General features: G+C 42.7%; 1 protein-coding gene across 1 annotated transcript in view; it reads left to right on the forward strand.

Annotated features, from left to right (window-relative positions):
* Positions 1-18258, forward strand: part of LOC139684625 (lipoxygenase homology domain-containing protein 1-like) — a 102557-nt gene that overhangs the window by 22316 nt on the left and 61983 nt on the right. The window contains exons 3-4 of the mRNA XM_071580755.1: positions 5224-5304; positions 6100-6284. Of these exons, the coding sequence (XP_071436856.1) occupies positions 5224-5304; positions 6100-6284 (266 nt within the window). The remainder of the gene's footprint in view (positions 1-5223; positions 5305-6099; positions 6285-18258) is intronic.

The following is an 18258-nucleotide window of genomic DNA, read 5'->3' on the forward strand; positions in this document are numbered from 1 at the left end:
TTAAAAATGTCTGAGCTGATTCTTGTGAAAAATTTAAAAATACTTCTCCTCTGGAATGGGATAAAAATTTTCAACAGAGTAAAATTTGCCCCTAAATTTGGCAAAGTGAATGCAATTCAAAATGTAGTTTAATACAGAAAAATGATGAGCAAACTGCACTGCTATCAGTGACACTTTGCTTTGTATACAGTTTCTCTAGAAAACAGCAACCAAACTACACATTAACAAAGAAATCTCTGCCCATGGCAAGGGAGGGTTGGAACAAGATGATCTTTAAGGTCCCTCCCAACCTAGACCATTCTATGATTCTATGATAAATCATAGCTAAAATTATCTAAATTAAACACCACTGGTTTATTTTGTTTATGCAAATCACACCACCAAAGATGAGAAACTGATATTAATATGCTGCTGCTCCATGCAGTACAAAGTGAAGGATAACTTACCCTATCTCTGTCATTAAGGCTGTCGAAATCTGTACCTGGCATGCTTATGGATCAGGCAGGGATTGTTTCAGTGTGCCTGTGTAAAGTTTCAGGGTAAGTTGAGACACAGGCTCCCATGGATTTGGGCTGGTGTTTGACTCCTGGGTGTCATCATGCTGCTACATACCAGAGCAATTCATCTCATCCAAATAAATCCTTTTGAGTGGGTCTGTTATTTCACTGATTTTTCTGCACTTGTTTAAGCAGGATTTCTTCTGCTGGTCAGTACTGTCCCTGGTACAGAGACATTCACAATGGCTGTGCTTTTCTGCTCGTTTCTTTTCCATCTGGAGCATTTTCGGACGTGTGCTGCCTCATGTGGTATTTCCAGCCACCCGCTGACTGATGTTGTCAGCTCATGACAGCAGTCTTGGCTAAATATTTGCAGACCAAACTCCCTGGAGTATTTGTTGCTCCAAGAAGGAGGTTAATGATGCTGCTATTGGAGTTCTGTCTTAAGAGTAAATATGGTTTGAACATATCGGGGGGTTTGTTGCAATTAGGCTGTTTGCGAATTTCTACAGGCTGTGTCCTCTCTCCAAGAATGACTGTTATTGGAGGGAGGAACACAGAGACAAGGCCAACATATTGTCAGCATTTTTCCAATACATTTTGCATCTTCTGGCAAGGTACCATCTTATCCAGAGGTCTGATAACACACATTCACCCAACCTATAATGCATATTGGACAACCTGAGGATGAGCAAAGCTTTCTGTCCTTTCAAGCCAGCAAATCAGTAGGGACTGAGCAATGTTCATCCCTGCCCCCTTTACAGACAGTGCTGGCTGACAGGTGGAAGTGGAAACCGTACATGAAAACAGGATGTGGAGAGAGCCCAAGACAGCAATTGCAAATATATGGGGAGAGAGAAGGGTTCATTCTGTGTTTTTGGGAAGAAATTCAATTTCCTTGTTTCTCTCAATTCAGCCCTAACACATCTCAAATACTGTGTTCAATTTTGGAATTCTCATGACAAGGAAGGGAGGATCTGGAACAAGTCCAGAGAAAGGCAATGGAACTCGGGAAGGGTCTGGAGCACAAATCTGATAAGGAGCAGCTGAGGGAGCTGGGAGGGCTCAGCCTGGAGAAAAGGAGGCTCAGGGGGAAGCTTCTCATTCTCTACTACTCCCTGACAGGAGGAGGGATCTGGGGGGGGGGGGGGGGGGGGGGGGGGGGGCGCTTGGGCTCTGCTCCCAGGGAACAAGGGGCAAGATGAAAGGAAATGGATTCAAGCTGCACCAGGGGAGGTTTAGGTTGGATATTGGAAATAATTTCCTCATGGAAATGGTTGTTCAGCCCTGGCAGAAGCTGCCCAGGGCTGTGATGGAGTCCCCATTCCTGAAGGGATTTAAAAGCTGTGTGTAGTTGGTGGTGAGCCTGGGGACTTGGTGGTGAGCTTGGCAGTGCTGGGGAATGGTTGGACTTGACGATGTTAGTGGGCTTTTTCAACACAAATGATTTAACATATCATTCAGTAATACAATAAAACTATACTGCCCACCTGTATTCCATGTGAAACTCACTTCCCATGAGCTTTGGTTGAGGTGAACCCAATGACATTTATTTTTTTCTAAAGAGTGGCAGGCTGTAGCATGGTTTTTGCTGTGTGACCTTCAAAATCATTCCCAATACCCAACTTCTCCCAATGCTGCTAAACATCAGTGGCAGGAGCAGGCAGACCTGTGGGCAGCGTTTCAGGGAGATGCAACCAAGAACTGACTCCTTCTAATGGTTTAATGGAGCATCTTTAAAATTTTGTTTGAACTGACATGCACAATAACACTTCATGCTTCTGTGCAGCCCTTCATCCACAGTGCTTTTTCTGGCAATTCTGTGTGTAAAAAGCATTTTCAAGTAAAACACCTAATGGAAAGGCAATTTAAATGATTGTTAAGCAGAGATTCAAAGATAAATTGGTTTAGGTTACTCCACCACTGCTGAAGGTTATTATTTTTATGGCTCTGCTGTGATCAGTACCCAGGAATTCCCTCTGTTCCTAAAAGCTCAGCTGTAGAAAGGGTGATGTTAGCTGATCAGAGATGAAAACTGTTTTCTACAAAGGTTCAAAATTTCCATTTCAAATGTGACTTTCATTTAGGTGGTGGGATCCACTCCTGTTAATTAAGTTCTATTTAAAAAGAAAATGAAATATTTATTTTATGTATTTTTGCATACAAGACTCCATCATTTAGAGTTTCTTGCTGTCAACACATCAAATAGTAGCAAAACTCTTACAGCACTGGCTCTATTGTCTGTGTCCATGGCCTGCAGAAGAAATGCATGCAGGGATTTATAAATACTAGACTTGAATATGCACCAGATCTTGTGGTGATTTTTAACAACGTGACTTACCCAACCAGGGGACAAAGTGTTCTGAATCACTGTACATTTGCAGCTCCATGAGCAGTAAAGCCTACAGGCAATTATTCAACTGAAAGAATCTAAAAACAACTTCAGATAAAAAATATATGTCTAAGAATTTAATATACTAGCCTTTGATGAAGTTTCTTGGATGTTTCTTACAAAGCAATCAGAAAAAATGCTACAACAGACTGAAAGAATAGAGCTATGAAGGTAAATCAAATATGTGAAATAACAAACCCAATTGAAACATATTTCTGAAGTTTCCCTGGCCTGGTATTTCAGTTTAATGATGGTGCTCATGTGAAATTCAGCAGATCTTTAGACTAAGCTTATGGTCTAAGGTCCCTGGGTTTTAACCCAGTCAAGCTCAACCATTGGAAATTTAGTCCTGCAATTTCCACATTAGGTTTTTTTCCTGCTTTATTTGTCGCTGGGCTGTGCAAGTTAATGTGCTGCATTGTTTTGTGTAACAAGCTCCTTAAGGTAATCAGACTGTGAACATCTTATCCCAGCCCAAGCCTAGACCAGACATCAACCAGGCCCAGCTATAATTTCTCCTTTTCCTTCATTATTTTTTTGTTTAGGCTAAATTTCAGTGTAGCCATTCACTGTGGGATATTCCCTCACTCATTCTCTCCCCATGTAATTGGCAATTCTGAAACATGCTAGAAGGAAGGATTGGATTTGTCCTTTTCTGTGGTGTTGATGCTGCAGGTCCACCTCAAGGGAAGAGACTTGTCAAATTCTTCCTACCTTTCGACAGCATGACTTCCCAGGGGCTTGACTCCTGGACTATGTCACGTTTTCCAATGGTTCCCCAAGCTGTTTTGGGATGCACAAAGCATCTGCTCAGTGGGAACTTTCAGATGCCCTCCAAAAGGGAGGTTTCCTCCCCACCATCCATCCCAGCGACTAAAAGAGCCCAGCTTAGTGGTGGGACTGCTATAAACCAGCAGCCACTGGTGCACTGAAAGCTTTGGGCTGATTATTCTCCCTCAACACTTCTGTGCCATCTCTGTGGCAGTCTGCAGCACTGCATCGATCTGGGGAGCTGATGCGGGGAGAAGCTGCTGTCATTACGATGCTCATTCAAGCCTGACAGACTAATTGCTTCTCACTCGCTGGCTGCTTTCTCTCCGACAGCCAGGTTGGGGGAGGCTCAGCTGAGTTTAATTGTCTCTTGTCTTCGCGGCAAGGTTAACCATTTTAGCCTTCTTATACTTGGGCAATGTTTGCAGAGTGGTTTCTGAAACAGCAGAATGGAGGAGGAGGATGAGAAGTTGGAAGGCTGGGCATGGGTGTGGAGAATACAAAATAAACTGCAAACAAGGCACATGCAGATCCTGCAGCAATGTGGAGCAAAACCTAATCCCCTTCCTGGAATTATTAAGATTCATTAACTTTCTGAGTACAAGCCACTTGTCACTGTGGCTTTTTGCTGCTGAAGTGCTGTGGTTTTCAGTTCATTTTAATATGACCTCTGGATTTTGCTGTTTAATCATCCATGGCTGTGCTTAGTGGGTTCAGGTGAAAGGGGAACCCATCAGGGAGAGCAGGTGGAAGAGGCTCCCTCTTCAGAGCAAGGATTGGCTTTGCCTTGATGTTATTCCTTTTTGGCTTTGCCTTGATGTCTTTGTGGAAAATACGAGCTTAGAAAAGGATGGAGGTCCTTGCCAAGGATCACATTGCAGGCTAGAGGCAGAAATGGGAATTAAATTCTACATCCCCTGACCTGGGCCAATAGACTTTATACTGCTTTTTCACTTGCACCTGTGAAATACAAACAGCATCCTTAACACTTCACCAAAAAAGTCAAACTACTCCCAGTGCTACAATTGTTTTACTTTGGATGAGATGCAAATTGTAGGAGAAAGTGTTAAAAGCGAGTTTTAGTAGTTGTTAAAAAAAACGATTGGAGATGGACCTGGAAAGTTGGATGAGGTCGGATGCTTTTATCTCTGGCTGAGCTCTGGGCACATCCGTGGCCTCACAGGGAACTTGCTGGGATGTGAAGCCTCTTTGCTCCATCTCCAGAAGTACATCTGCTTGATGCCTGGAGGCTAGAATGGCAGGAAAGAAACTGTCTGGGAGTGGCAAATTGAGGTGAAAAGCATGATGCATTTCCCTCGAAGCTTCCATGTCACCTTCTGCAAGGACTCTTAGATCTTGAGAAGGGGGAAAAATCTGTTAATGTCAGTATTTAGTGCACCTAAAACTTGTCATAGGAGAGAGGGCATTGAAAAGTAGGCTTTTCCAGCACCAGGAGTGACATTTCTTCATCCTTACACACTAGCGTTCTGTCAGGCCACCACGTGTGCTTGCTGACAAGGTTGTTGTTTTTTCACCATAGCTTTTGATGCATGTGCATTACAGGAGCAGCACGGCCTTTGAGAGGAGCAAAACAGACGTGTTTCGAGTAAAAACCAATAACGTTGGACAAATAAAGAAAATAAGGTACCCGCACAACGTTCCTACCACAGCACCTTCTCTGCAAGGTGCTAATCGGATGACAGGCTGTAGAGGTTTTAGCATTTTCATGTTTTATTCATCATTCCTTAACATACTCCCATCAAGGTGAAGGGATGGTAAAAGCTTGTTTACTGCCTAAGATTTGAGCTGAAGCATGAAATCACCTATCGTATTGCTTATAACTATCCATGCTCCCCACCAAGAATTGTATTTCTGTCATATGCAATCATAGGGAGAAACATTTAGGACTGTTTTTATGTCCCTGGGGAAGTAAATGGGGTTTGCTATCCTCTTTTGCTGAATTAGTGTCATGTAAATGATGATTATTATGTTTAACCACCATCTGACCAACCGCTATAAAATTAAAAATTAGTAAGTGGTGCAAAGAAAGCTGTGAAGAGGCGGTAAGATGGAGAATAGAGCAGGAGGGATACGGGGTGGGAAGAGAGTCCCTTATGTTTTAGATATGCAGTGCAAGGTGAATGAATGCATATGTTGAATGAATATGGAGAGATGTGTATGTAGAGTGCACCCCTTGAAGATAACAGCCCACAGATTCACCTGTGATATCAGCCCACAAATATATGTGGAAAGTTGTTATTTTTGAAGTACCTTGTAAAAGTGTGCAACTTCTTTGAAGTAACTTTGGGTAGATGGCTACAAACAGGCATTTTGAGTATAGTTGCCCCAGCCTTGCCTAATATATAACATTCCACAAAATTATGGTGCTAGTGGTCAGTTTTAATGAAAATACCAAAATCAGGATTGTTCTTCCTCCAGGATTGAGCATGATAACACTGGACTGAATGCAGGGTGGTTCCTTGACCGCGTGATCGTGACCGACATGAACAGACCCCACCTCCGGTTCTACTTCCCCTGCAACAACTGGCTGAGCAAGGAGGATGGGGATGGACTGTACGTCAGAGACCTTGTTGGCAGCCTGAACCCCATGGATGTGCCCAAAAGTAAGGGTTTTCAAAAAAAAAGTTTGGCTTTCTGTTGCCTTGTAAGAAAGAACAGCATTGCTTTGAGAATATTTCATTATTTGAAAAGTAATTGCATAGTCTAAGCTGATTTGAGCTTTCTTTATAGTCAGTGGGAGATATGGGAAGTTGTAAGATGCCTCAAGAGGGTAATTTCTTCTTCCAGTGTTGGAGCTGACATCTTAGTGTGAGATAAATCACTATTTGGAGAAGCTCCACTTGTTGGTTGAGTATTGAAGGATCCATGACAACAACATCAAATTAGATTAAATGGCTACATGTAGATCACAGGCATCCTACTTTGGTATGCTTGAGTGGTATCTGAAGAGACAGTGTGGTTACAGTCCTGTGCATAAACTGTTTCCAGGCTCTAGTGATGTCCTGCAAGAAGTTTCCATAAAGAAGCAAACATCTTGCTGTATCTCTTTGCTGGTTTGCTGTATGTGTATGACATCGGTATTGAACTGGTGCCTGTTTTTCAGGGTGGTTTTAAGCTAATGATGTTGAAACGAAGCCAGGACAGCTTGCAAAATCAAATTGGTATCAGCATGTAGGCCATGTGGTGATGTATAGTGCATGTAACATGAGTGGGAAGGCGATCGAGATGTGCAAGTGGAGCCAGCAAACCAGCCTCAGGTGGGATGTCAGCAGTTTATCTGCAAGGGCTAATGAGGAAAATGAGTTGTGTTTTCCTGATGGCCTCACCAGTGTGCTGCTCCTTTCTGGGAGCTTAGTGTTGGGCATGGACTTGAAGTACATCTGACACCAGCCAAGCGCCTGCAGGAAAAGAGAAGTATGTAGTGTAATTCTAAAAAGGAGAAACTTGTGCTTTTTCTAGTATCTCATCTTACTGAGAATAAGGAGTTGATTTCTTTGAATGATGTTGCTGACATGACCACTTAGGAGGAATTTTTTGGTAAAACCAGTTTATTGCCAACCTTAATTCAGTGCTGTGAGCATTGACAGATGCTCTAGAATGGCAAAGTATAGTTATTTTTATTAAGGTCCAGTTTGAAGTTAACAGTGAAACAATAAACTAAATTGACCCTGACTTATTAAGTATTTTGCCTTATTGAGATACAACATTTTAAAACAGATTTGCTATGTTGAATATGTAGTTACTAAAGGATGCTGTGTGTGAACTAGTGTGCACAGATAATATCCATTGACAGGAAATGTAGGTGGGAGCAGACATCCCCAGGGTGGCTGCCACAGGGGAATGAGGTAACGTCTGGAGACTTAATCTGCCAAAAACCCACCCAGTTACTGCTGGAGTTATGTGTGCTGAAGTATTTTGCTGCTTTTTTATCCAACTCGTTTGTGAAATGGAGACGTTAAGGACACAATCTTAAGAATTAAGAGGCAGGAAGGGTCAAAAGAAAATAGTGGATGAGTCAAAGCAATATACAATTAAGGAGACATTCCCTTGAGGAGGAAATCAACTATTCAATCTTAATAGATCTTTAAATGACACAACACCTTACCTGAATTTATTATTGCCCCTGCCTGGGAGAGATGATTCAAGGGAATGCATGTGATTTCCTCCATCCTGTTCAACACCTGTCTCACAGCAGGAAAGGACCCATGGGCTAAATCCTCAGCTGGTAAAAAGAGTGCAGCTCCAATGAAATTTCTGGAGCAACTTTGCATTTCACCAGCCAAACAGTAAGTCCTGAGTGCTCGCTCTTCTGGAGGAGTGGTTTTGGGTTAGAGGTGAACCACTCACTATGTGCTTGGTACAGGATAAACACAAATAAAATTATCTCCCACGTGCAAAAGGAAAGATTTAACCAGGCCTTTGTCAGAAAAGCATCTGTTTTCATCACCTTTATCAGAGAGAAAAGCCCACTTTTGAGTGGCAGTGAGTGCTCTGCAGCCATGCTTGTGAGTATGGGGAGCTGGGCCGAGGCCAGAGCCATGGGTGATGGGTTGGAAGCCTTCCAGGTGGCAAGTTTGAATCTGTAAGAGGAGAGGGTTAGCTCAGCTATCTCAGGTTGCAGTTCCCCTTGAACCATAATTAATGAAAGACAAACATTCCCAGACTTCTGTGGTGAACTGTCAGCTGCAGATGTAAATGTATCTGAATTAATTTGCCTCCCTCTGGATCTGTAAAGGTCTGAAACGAGATTGTGATATGATTTTCTTTGTATATATAAGTCATTTGCCCTAAATTTGGTTGGGTTTGGGTTCTTTTTTCTTTCCAGTGGATCAAATAGTGGTGTTTATTCTTTAACTATTAATATTTTCTAGGGCATTAGATAAATGAATAATTATGTGGTTTGGTGGGTTTATGCACCTGTGAAGAAAGATTAGTAACTCTCTCCTAAGTCTGTGTTCCCATTAGCAGTGTTCAGTGCCATACTCTTTTCTGGCTAAGTCTCTTGAATCACTGTTTCCCTTTTTTATTAGTTTTTTGTTATAAACCACCCAGTCACTGCTGTTGCCAAAACTAGCTTCATGTTTTGCTTTCATGCTGTATTTGCTCTCAGTCAGGAATGTTTTTGGAGGTAATCAAACAAGTTTCCTCCATGTTCCTTTCCCTTCCAAAAACACCTTCAGCTTTTGATCTTCTCCTGGAGAGCTTTCCCGTCTTTCTCAGGAGCATTTTCTTTCCTCTTTTGAACTGGAGGTCACTGCTGGGATGTGCATCTTCTCTGTGCTTTGTGTGGGAAGGATGTGGACTTGAGAAAAATGAACTGATTGTTTTTTGTCTTATTTTCCCTTTGCTGAAGAGGCATCTGAAGCCGTATTTGGAGGGTGTTTTAGACCAAAACTGACCAAACTATGGGGAGACTCAGCCTTTTTCTTGGTGAGGAGCAGAGGGCAGCCAGAGAATCCCTTCAGGACTGTGATTTTTGAAGAGGTTAATTTAAAGGAAAAAAAAGCAGATGAATTACTAAAAACTGCAGAAAAGACTATGTGATGAAAACTGTCAATGTATCGTGGAAAAAATTTGACACACACACTCAAAAAGCAAAAGGAAAGCACTTTCCATGATCCAAACAGAGCTGCCAAGAAAGACACACTACTTAGCAATTGCAGATGCCTGAGTGGTTGCATTTACTTACCTAAGTAAAATGTGTCCCATCAGGTTCCCTGTAGAATGCCACACATTTCTCAAGGAGAACAGGTTACATTTTAAATGTTATTGCTTGAGTGATCCTCTATTCCCTGTCTTCACAACTGTGGCATCATATGCCCACAGCCCTTTGACAGTGATAGTGTCACAGATTCTTATTTACCCAGCAGCTGCTACTGGCAGCCTGGATCAATTTACATTACAGGTATTAATTACAAGGAAGGGTTATTGTTCGGCTTTATGCTGCTTCACTTGAGTTTATGAAACCTCAGGATTGCATGACTGTGGCTGGGCTTTTATGTAAAGGACCGGCTCAAAACTGAAGTAAGGTGCTGGTCTTCCTCTGAGTGTTGTGGGTTTTGGATCACTCTGAGGGTGTCTGATGTCCTGCCAAAGCAGTGGGGAACCAGAGCATTCACAATAGCTGGCAGCCACGTTAGTAAGATGTACTGACCCAACAGAGATATAAAAGTGCATGAAATTCAGGAACCAGCTCACAGAACAGCAGAATCACTTAGGTTGGAAAAGCCCTTCAAGATCATCTAGTTCAACTATTCTACAGCACTGCCAAGGCCACCACTAATCCATGTTCCCAAGTGCCACATCCACAGGGCTTTTAAATCCCTTCATGGATGGGGACTCCACCACTGCCCTGGGCAGCTTGTTCCAGTGCCTGTAGTTTCCAGTCCATTGTCTGATACTGTAGACTGGTCATGACTCATTCGTGCCACTCAGAGGACAGACCCTCCTGCCTCCCCATCCCATGGGGACTGTCATTTGGCTGGACTTTTCTGGCTCTTCATTTACTGCAGGGCTGTGTCCTTCTCTATCCTTGTGTGTGATGGGTACAGCTTTTTATCACTCAGATGGAAAGCAGGGGCTCCTGAGAGCTGATCTCTCCAGGTAGACTGAAGAGTTTCTCAAGACATAATGTTAAAATATTTTTGCCAGGATAAATTTTGTCCTGGTTCATAAAAGAAGCTGAGGTTTGGTTGGATTAGAGGATAAGTTGTTTATCCATGGACCATCTTTTCAGCTGGTTGAGGTTAGTCTGGGCTCTCTGCAGGATGACCTCCAGCTGTTCTCAGAATAAGGATAACACATATTGGCTGTTCTTGATTTCCCTTGAAACCTCTCCCTAATCAAACAATTCTCTGTACCTGCCCTTTACTATGAGATCATTCATTTGCAACAGGGATGTTCACTCACTTGGCCCTTAAAATCATGTATAAGAACATAGAGAGCTGAAAATTAATTCAGTCTTCTGTGCAATAGCAGTTTACACTAACCTCTGAAATTCTGGTGAAGTCTTAGCAACTTGCATGTTGCAAATGAGGTTGAGAGCCAAGGACTTATCTCCATCTAGCTTTTTGGTCATCAGCACCCTGAAATTGTTTAGGATTGGACATGATGGGCTATAAATGTGCATGGGACAGCAGTTCATGTCAAGCCCTCTCAAGGCTGCCTATTCCCAGTAGGACAGAACTACATGTGTGACCTCAAACTGTAGAGCTCCTTCAATCTCTGCCTTTCCTGGGTAAAGTTTAGTCTCTTTTGGTCTATTAACAGTGAATGTGAAGGAGCAGGACAGACACAACATATGGTGCACCTTGACTTTAAGGATGGGAGAGTCCAACACAGTTTTATTTTCTTTAATTTTCCCATATTCAAATGTGTTGGGAATTGATCGCCTATTGTTTTTTATTATCGTTATGTAAAAAATGGATCACAAGATGAAATCAGGTGTAGCTGTATTGTATCTAGGGCTAAGTCTGGATGGTCTTTTGCAGGCAGACATGAAATTTCTGCCTTGTTGTGACAAGAACCCTCTTTGAGTTGTAAGGTTGTTGGTTGTGTCAATTCTGGCCTGATTTGGGGTTGATATATGGTGCATTTTAGAGTTTACATAGATATGTCCTAAGGGTAATGGCTGTAAGGTCACAATGAGCAGCTGGGAACTGGATCCCAATAAAAGCAGATGAGTGGTGAAATGTCCCTATGTGCTTGTGCAGGCAGAGGGAAGTCTCACCTTTTAAAAAAAATTAGAACAATATTTACTATAATTTCAAATGACAGAAGTTCAGACGATCAAGTTGCAGGTCAGTCCCAACCCATTAGTCTTTCAAAAGTTTCCTTGAATCATTGCTCTGCCCTCATCTGGGGCAGAGTTAATGAGATCACCCAATAAGACTGGGACAGTTCGTGTTTGTGGTGGGTCAGAGGAGAAGACCACAAGCAGAGAGAGCCACAGAACAGTTTCCTTTGAAGTCAGGACTGGCAGTCAGTGCAGGCATTATGAAGGCAGTTTGTGCACTCTAAGAGGCAGCCTGTGCTGGATTTTTCTGTCCACCGTGCTTTTGAAACCATATGTGCAAGCACAGAGTTAACAGCCTCTAGGTATTCTCTGAGGTTTTTAAATCCACTAGGACCTAAAACTCATATATTTGAGCTGGGAATGTGAGCTGTGTTATTTCTTTCCTCTGCAAAGCAGGCTTGTGTTAAGACTTCACAGTTCAGTGTCCAGAGTTTTAATGTTGGCTGACTTGAAGACTTATGAGGCATTGACCTGGCTGTGGCCTGGGGAAACACTTAGCTAAGTCCTTCCTGCTGTCATGGGATATGCATGTCCCTAAGGGCTGGACTGGATCTGACCTGAAGCTGTGGCCAGTATTTCTCAGAAATGTACTGGTGGTACAAGGAGCAGCATTTGGGATGTGAGGCACCAGTCGATGATGCCCTATAGGCTCTGCAACCTCATTTTATAAAGCTTCAGGTCTGGAGAGCAGGACTAGTCCCTTGTGACTGAGTCACCTCCCTGGAAGGATTTAAAAAGTGTGTAGTTGTGGCATGTGAGGACCTGGGTTAGTGGTGGCCTTGGCAGCGTTTGGGTAACAGTTTGACTTATTGATCTTAGAGGCCTTTCCCAACCTAAATGATTCTATGAGTCCCCTGGGTCATGTTTCAAAATGAGGTCTCACAGTTTGGAAACTTTCATGATCAGAAAAATGAAAAGAGATTATTTCTGAGGACACAGAAGTGGAAGGAAAGGGAATGAAATATTAATAAGTGTTACCTGCTCATCAAAATTCATCTTTATTTACATTGAGAACTGGAAGTGTATAATCAGCACAGGAAAATGCATCTAAATATATTTATGAAATAAATATGAGTTGTTTACTTTTGAGTAATGGTGAATACCCTCTGTGGTAAGGAGGAAGCCTTGCTGCATGCTGAAGCATTCAATAAACAAGGTTTGTAGAGGAAGTAATATCTTTTACCACCCCATTGATAACACTGGGGAAAAAAATTGTAATGGTCTTCCATACTGAGTACCCAGAATGTCTTTTATCTTTGGTCAAAAATAACCAGTTGGTCTCATAAGTATTTTACTCTCCCTGCAAACTTTGCCCATCTTATATCACTGTGTCCAAAATGTGGCAGCTATGGACATTTTACTTGTAATCTATTTTTTTGCCCACTTTTTTGTCTCTAAAGACGGATAAAATGAAAGAGAAATTGAAATATAGAAATAAAAAGAGACACTAGTGACTTGTAAACGACAAGGAAGACAGGATGCACAGAGCTCTGAAATGGGATGGAAATAGGTATTTCTGATTCATATAGAGGACTTCATGTTTCAAGAGAAAGAATTTTGAAGTGGCAGGAAACATCTCAGTGTGTGGCTGGTGTACAGATCTATGTGTACCCAATACAAAACAGATAATACAGCACATTTGTGAAGATGTGGGATAATTTTGACTAATTATGTCTATATAAGTATGTTAATTCAGTTTTGAAATAAAGTAACTTTTAAAAAATATATGATTTATTCAAAGCAAAACTGAAGTACAATGCTTACAATAAGAATTTTAACAATGCTGTAAAATTATTTTACTCATTTCCAAGCAAAATTGTTTAACCCAAGAGGATATTTTCAGTGATTTCTTCAATTTTGATAATACCAGATCTGGGGAAAGCAGAAAACTGGTATTTATTATTTGAAATGTCTACCTTTTTTTTTTTTTCTTTTTAATTGGTTTCCACCCTGGGGCTGAACTAATGCAAAATAATGATAAATCTTAGAGAATTAGATGAACAAGGATTTCTGCACTGCTGTCACAAGTGGGTTGCCCTGTGCTTAGCTCCTTGCTTCTGCATCTAAACCACTATTGTCTCCTGAGCAAGGTCATTTAAAGCTCACTTCAAAAAGTCATCATCACTTTGAAGTCACAGTAGGAACATCAGTTTAGCATATCCTACAAGCAAAGCCTCCTGCATGTGGTAGATTGCCTCTCACAGGCTCTGCAGAGGGATGATCCAGGCTGAATCCTAATATATTATCTGTTTTGATGCAAACTTTGATTTCACATAAAAGCCCCAAAAAATGGAGCTGAATCTCAAGGTCTCTGGCCTGGATGGGGAGGCCAAGTGTCTGAGCTCATCACAGGAGGGGCATGGGGCAGTGACTGAGGGTGGTGCAATACACAACAGAGCAAACACCATCATAGAGTCACAGAATATCCTGAGTCTGAAGGGACCTCCAACGGACATCAAGGGCAGCTCCTGGCCTTGCACAGGACAACCCAAAGAGTCCCATCACGTGCCTGAGAGTGTTGTCGAGATGCTCCTTGAATCCTTTCCTTCTCCCCTGTGTTGTGTCTCCTTGAGTGACAAAAATAATATCTCTTAAGAACTCACTTTTAGAGAACTCTTATGAAATAAAAGAAATGCTGAATCAGGGCCATGCCATCCCTAGTGCTGTCTCTAATGATGAGCACCCCTAAGGCATGCATAGGCTCCTCAGCATTTCTCTCTTGCTAACACAGTGTTTTGGCAGAGGTGCTCATTGGCCAAAAGCCATGGAGTCACAGAATTTTGGTTAAAAGGGGCATTTAAAGGTAATCTAGTCCAACTCCTTCCAATGAGCAGGGACATGTCAACCAGACTCTGCTATTCCAAGTCCTGTCCATTGCAAAACTCTTCTTCAGCATGCCCTGTGCTCCAGGTGTGCTTGTAATCTGCATTTCCAATTCAAACCCGTGGTTAAAGGAGCTGTTCCCACCTCTGAAGGCTCAGCTCATTAATAAAGGTAGCTGTCAATTACCCTTGAAAGACATTAATTACTTTTGAGCTCTAAACCAATCTTTTGAATTCAATGCTCTCCTGGATGGGGAAAAAAAAGTCTTCTTTATCTGTGTGCCGTTGCTTTGTGCGAGAGCAAGACATGATTCTAAGACAGAGCTGGCTGCTGGTGAGCTCAGCAGGGCTCCTGTGCTTTTACAGAGGTTGATTTAGGTGCTCAATACCTTTTGCTCTGCTTAACTATCTCTACAGTCCCTTCTATTGTGTCAGAGAAAGGTGTAATGACTGGGGCTGGGCGAGTTTTTCTCTCCGCAGAGTTTGCAGAGACTCGATTGCTGGATATGGAAAAGTGGCAGGGCTGTCTGAATTTTAAGGATGGTCTTACCAAGAACTCTGTCACTAAGGAACATGGTGTCAGCAGTGGTATAAAAGAGCTTCCATTTTGACAAGTCAGTCCTTTGCATTAAGAAGAGATTTTGTCAGACAGTTTCTGATGGGCTGGAATGACTGACTGGATCTGACATCGAGGAACTAAAGCATATGGATGTTAAACTACCTTCCTGAGCCCATGCAAAGAGACCGTGGCAGACTCAGGCTGAAATTGTACCTTGTTTACAGATCCAGGCCCCCGCCTCTTCTTCTAGCAGCAATTCTTTTCACGTTTCACACTAACCACAAAAGTACTTCTTTTTCAGCAGCAATTCAGAGACACTAGCACTGCCTCTCTCCCTCTCCACCCCTTCCCAAATCTGCCTGCTCAGTGCTGAGCAGCAGAGAACACATCTCAAACATTGCCACCCTTGGGAACAGTGTGAAAACTGAAGGACAATTGCTAAACGTTGCCTTATGAGAACAATCCATCGCTGCCTATGGCTTGGTTCCCTGCTTTTAACCCTGCATGTTTTGCCTGTGAGGGCTAGGGCATTTCTCAGATATTGGATGCTGAGCTGCTGCCCTGCTCTCTGACAGATCATGCACATGGAAGGTAGGCAGGGCTGTCTAGCTGGGAATTCACTGTGCCCTGCAGGAGGTGATAACTCTAGGTAATGAAGCACAGCCAACTTTGTTTTCGTATCTCCAGCTCCTGCTGCTACAAACTCAGCAGATTGTGTGTAAGCACCCTGTCTAATGCCCTAAATAACAGTAGCTACAAGATTTCTTTAGGCAATTGCATCCTATGGTGGTTCAAGTGACCATGACATCATATTGCTAAATAAATGTCATTAACAGATGAATATCACATGGCTAAACAATCAGCTTCAGTTTGCAGGTGGAAGGCTTTGGCTGGGATATATCGATGCATTTTCCAATGCTGAGGGCAGGACAGAGGCTGCACAGGAACTCCCAGGGGCGCTGGGTCTGGATAAAAAGATTCTGGGCAATGTGTTGGACTAGTACTGCACCTGACTCATCAGGATGGAGATGGCAGTGGGAACAACCTAGATGGGGAACGCTGTGGGGCAGGAGAGCAGCAGCGCCATGTACTTTGTCCCCCAGGAGAAGCACTGGGAGTGCACCACATTCACAAAAATAATTCTCTTGGCTCCCAGTGGAGGGAGCCTGACTGTGGCCCACGGTGCAAGATTAACCTTTCCTCCTCACTGTTGAAGGCTGAGACTGAGTTAATCAGTAACTGACAAACTGATCAACTGTAACACCTCTGCTAAATTAATGCAGTGGGGTCACATTAGAACCACCCCACTGCTTTTCAGGGATGGCAATGTCTTCAAATGCTACCTTGGTACAACTTTGCCTGCATCAATATGTTGGATGAGAGATGTCAGAGGGTACTGAGCTGTCTCTACTGGAGCAGACACCCAACTGTAAAGAAAAAAAAGGGTGCTCTAACCACCAGAAGGCATTTACACTTGTGTGTTGCAATGGGAAGAGGAAAGGCAGCAGAAAATAGCTACTGCTCTTCCTACTGATTTTTGTTAGCTGTTCTGCTCTTGGCATCTTGCAGTTCGTGCCTCTGAAGCTGCTAATTTTGTTCCTAGGAAAGCTTCCCTCCCCATGCCTGTGCTGCAGTGAGTCTGCACTGCTTGATGGAGGCACAGCTTTTACATTAGCATTTTGCATGTTCTCAGTGCTAGGAGAAGCATTCAGGAAAAAAAATATCCAGGCAACATCTTGATCCCTGTTTTGCAGATGAAGTCAGAGCCATGTATTGAAATTAACGAGAGAAAAAAAGAACAACAAACAACAAACCGAAAACTCAGCCAAGTAGGTATTTTTGAAAAGATGTTGCTGCTAAGGGCTTAAAGAATAGGGAACAACATCCACCCATGCTCAAAATGAAGAGTGCTTGACTTAAGCCAAATCTCTGCCTGGCTGCAATGAGACCTTTTTGTTGCATGCTTTTAGCAGCTGAATCCTCACTGTCTTTTGAGAGGCAGCATTCCTTCCTATTTAAATTTGCACAATCCACCATGTCATTCTGTAAGATGTGCTGATGAACAAAGCACAGAAGTACCTCTGAGCAGTATTAAATGCTCCTCCCTCTGTTGCAGCTGAGTGTTGAATGGAATGGGAGAGAGTGCTGGCAAAAATTCAGCATGGCTTAGGATTGATCTTGTTTGCTTCCTGAAGATGGAGGAGCTAAAATTTTCCTGTATGCAGACCTGAGGGCTCCTGACCCCAGGTATGGGGTCAGGCTTGAGTGCACAGTTTCAGAGCTGTAAAGATAAAAAAAAAAATAAAGGGAAAACCTCATGAGCAAAGGCTAGGCATGATCCCATAGTCTATGAAGCAGGGAAGTGTTATGACCTAAGCCAGGGACCTCCAGTGCTCTTGAAGCAGCTTTGCCTATGGAAACATATCAGCATGGAGAAGAAACCTGCCTGTACCCCAGCCTTGCTTACATTTTTGGGAGCTACATAAAACCCTCACAGCACAGTGTTCTGTGATTGCCACCAGTCCAAAATAACCCATCTGTAGGCTCAGGGATAGGCTCTGCCATGGGGCTTTCTCTGTGCTGATACTCTGTGTGTGTCTGGAGCCCTTGGGACCCCTTAGTTTGCTAGGCAGTTGTCAGGGATGTCACTTGGTACCTTAGATTTGAAATACAGCCATGCTGATAAACATATGAAGTTGTTTGATATGTCAAATAATTTTACCAGTGTTTTTCTTGCTGACCAGATGTATTTCTGCAAATGCTACTCAAGGTGCCCTTCCTGCCCTGTGTTTGGTCTCTGCACCTCATTGCTCTTCATGGGCTTGTTCTCTCCATGTCCTCCTTGATGCTCTGCATGCATTCAAGCATCCTTCTGGTCTCTATTTCAGAGGAATAAAGCCTTATCCTACAAGGGTAATCTAAGTTCAGCCATTGTTGATTGTCCTTTTGAGGATCCTTTTATCCCATCAGGTTCTTCTGGCTCCTGAAATGTGGTGTGGAAAATTAGTTGCTGACATCAGAAAAAATATTCTAGAGGAGTTGCAAGGAGCAAATCCTCTTGAAAAATGTAGTCTGTAATTAAAGATTTCAATGTACAGTGGGTCAATTTTAGTTAGAGCAGCTTAGTGGCCAAGTGGGAGCTGTAAATTGCACCATCTCCCTCCTTGGCTAATGCTGATGAACTCTTTTTGTGTTAATGTATCTCTACCAGTTTGTTAGAGCTCTCTGAGCTGAAGCAAAAGAGTTAAAGAGAATAATTAAGGCATTTTCTCCCTTGTCTGAGCCTGGTTCTGTCCTCCTCTTTCTTGTTATTTAGCATTTATTGCAGTTTTATCATTATTATTTTATTTGCAATGGCATGTTTAGCGATGGGGCGCCAAGGATGTCAGCTCGATTTTTAG

This window comes from Pithys albifrons, chromosome Z (genome assembly GCF_047495875.1).
Source record: "Pithys albifrons albifrons isolate INPA30051 chromosome Z, PitAlb_v1, whole genome shotgun sequence".
Lineage (NCBI taxonomy): Eukaryota > Metazoa > Chordata > Aves > Passeriformes > Thamnophilidae > Pithys > Pithys albifrons.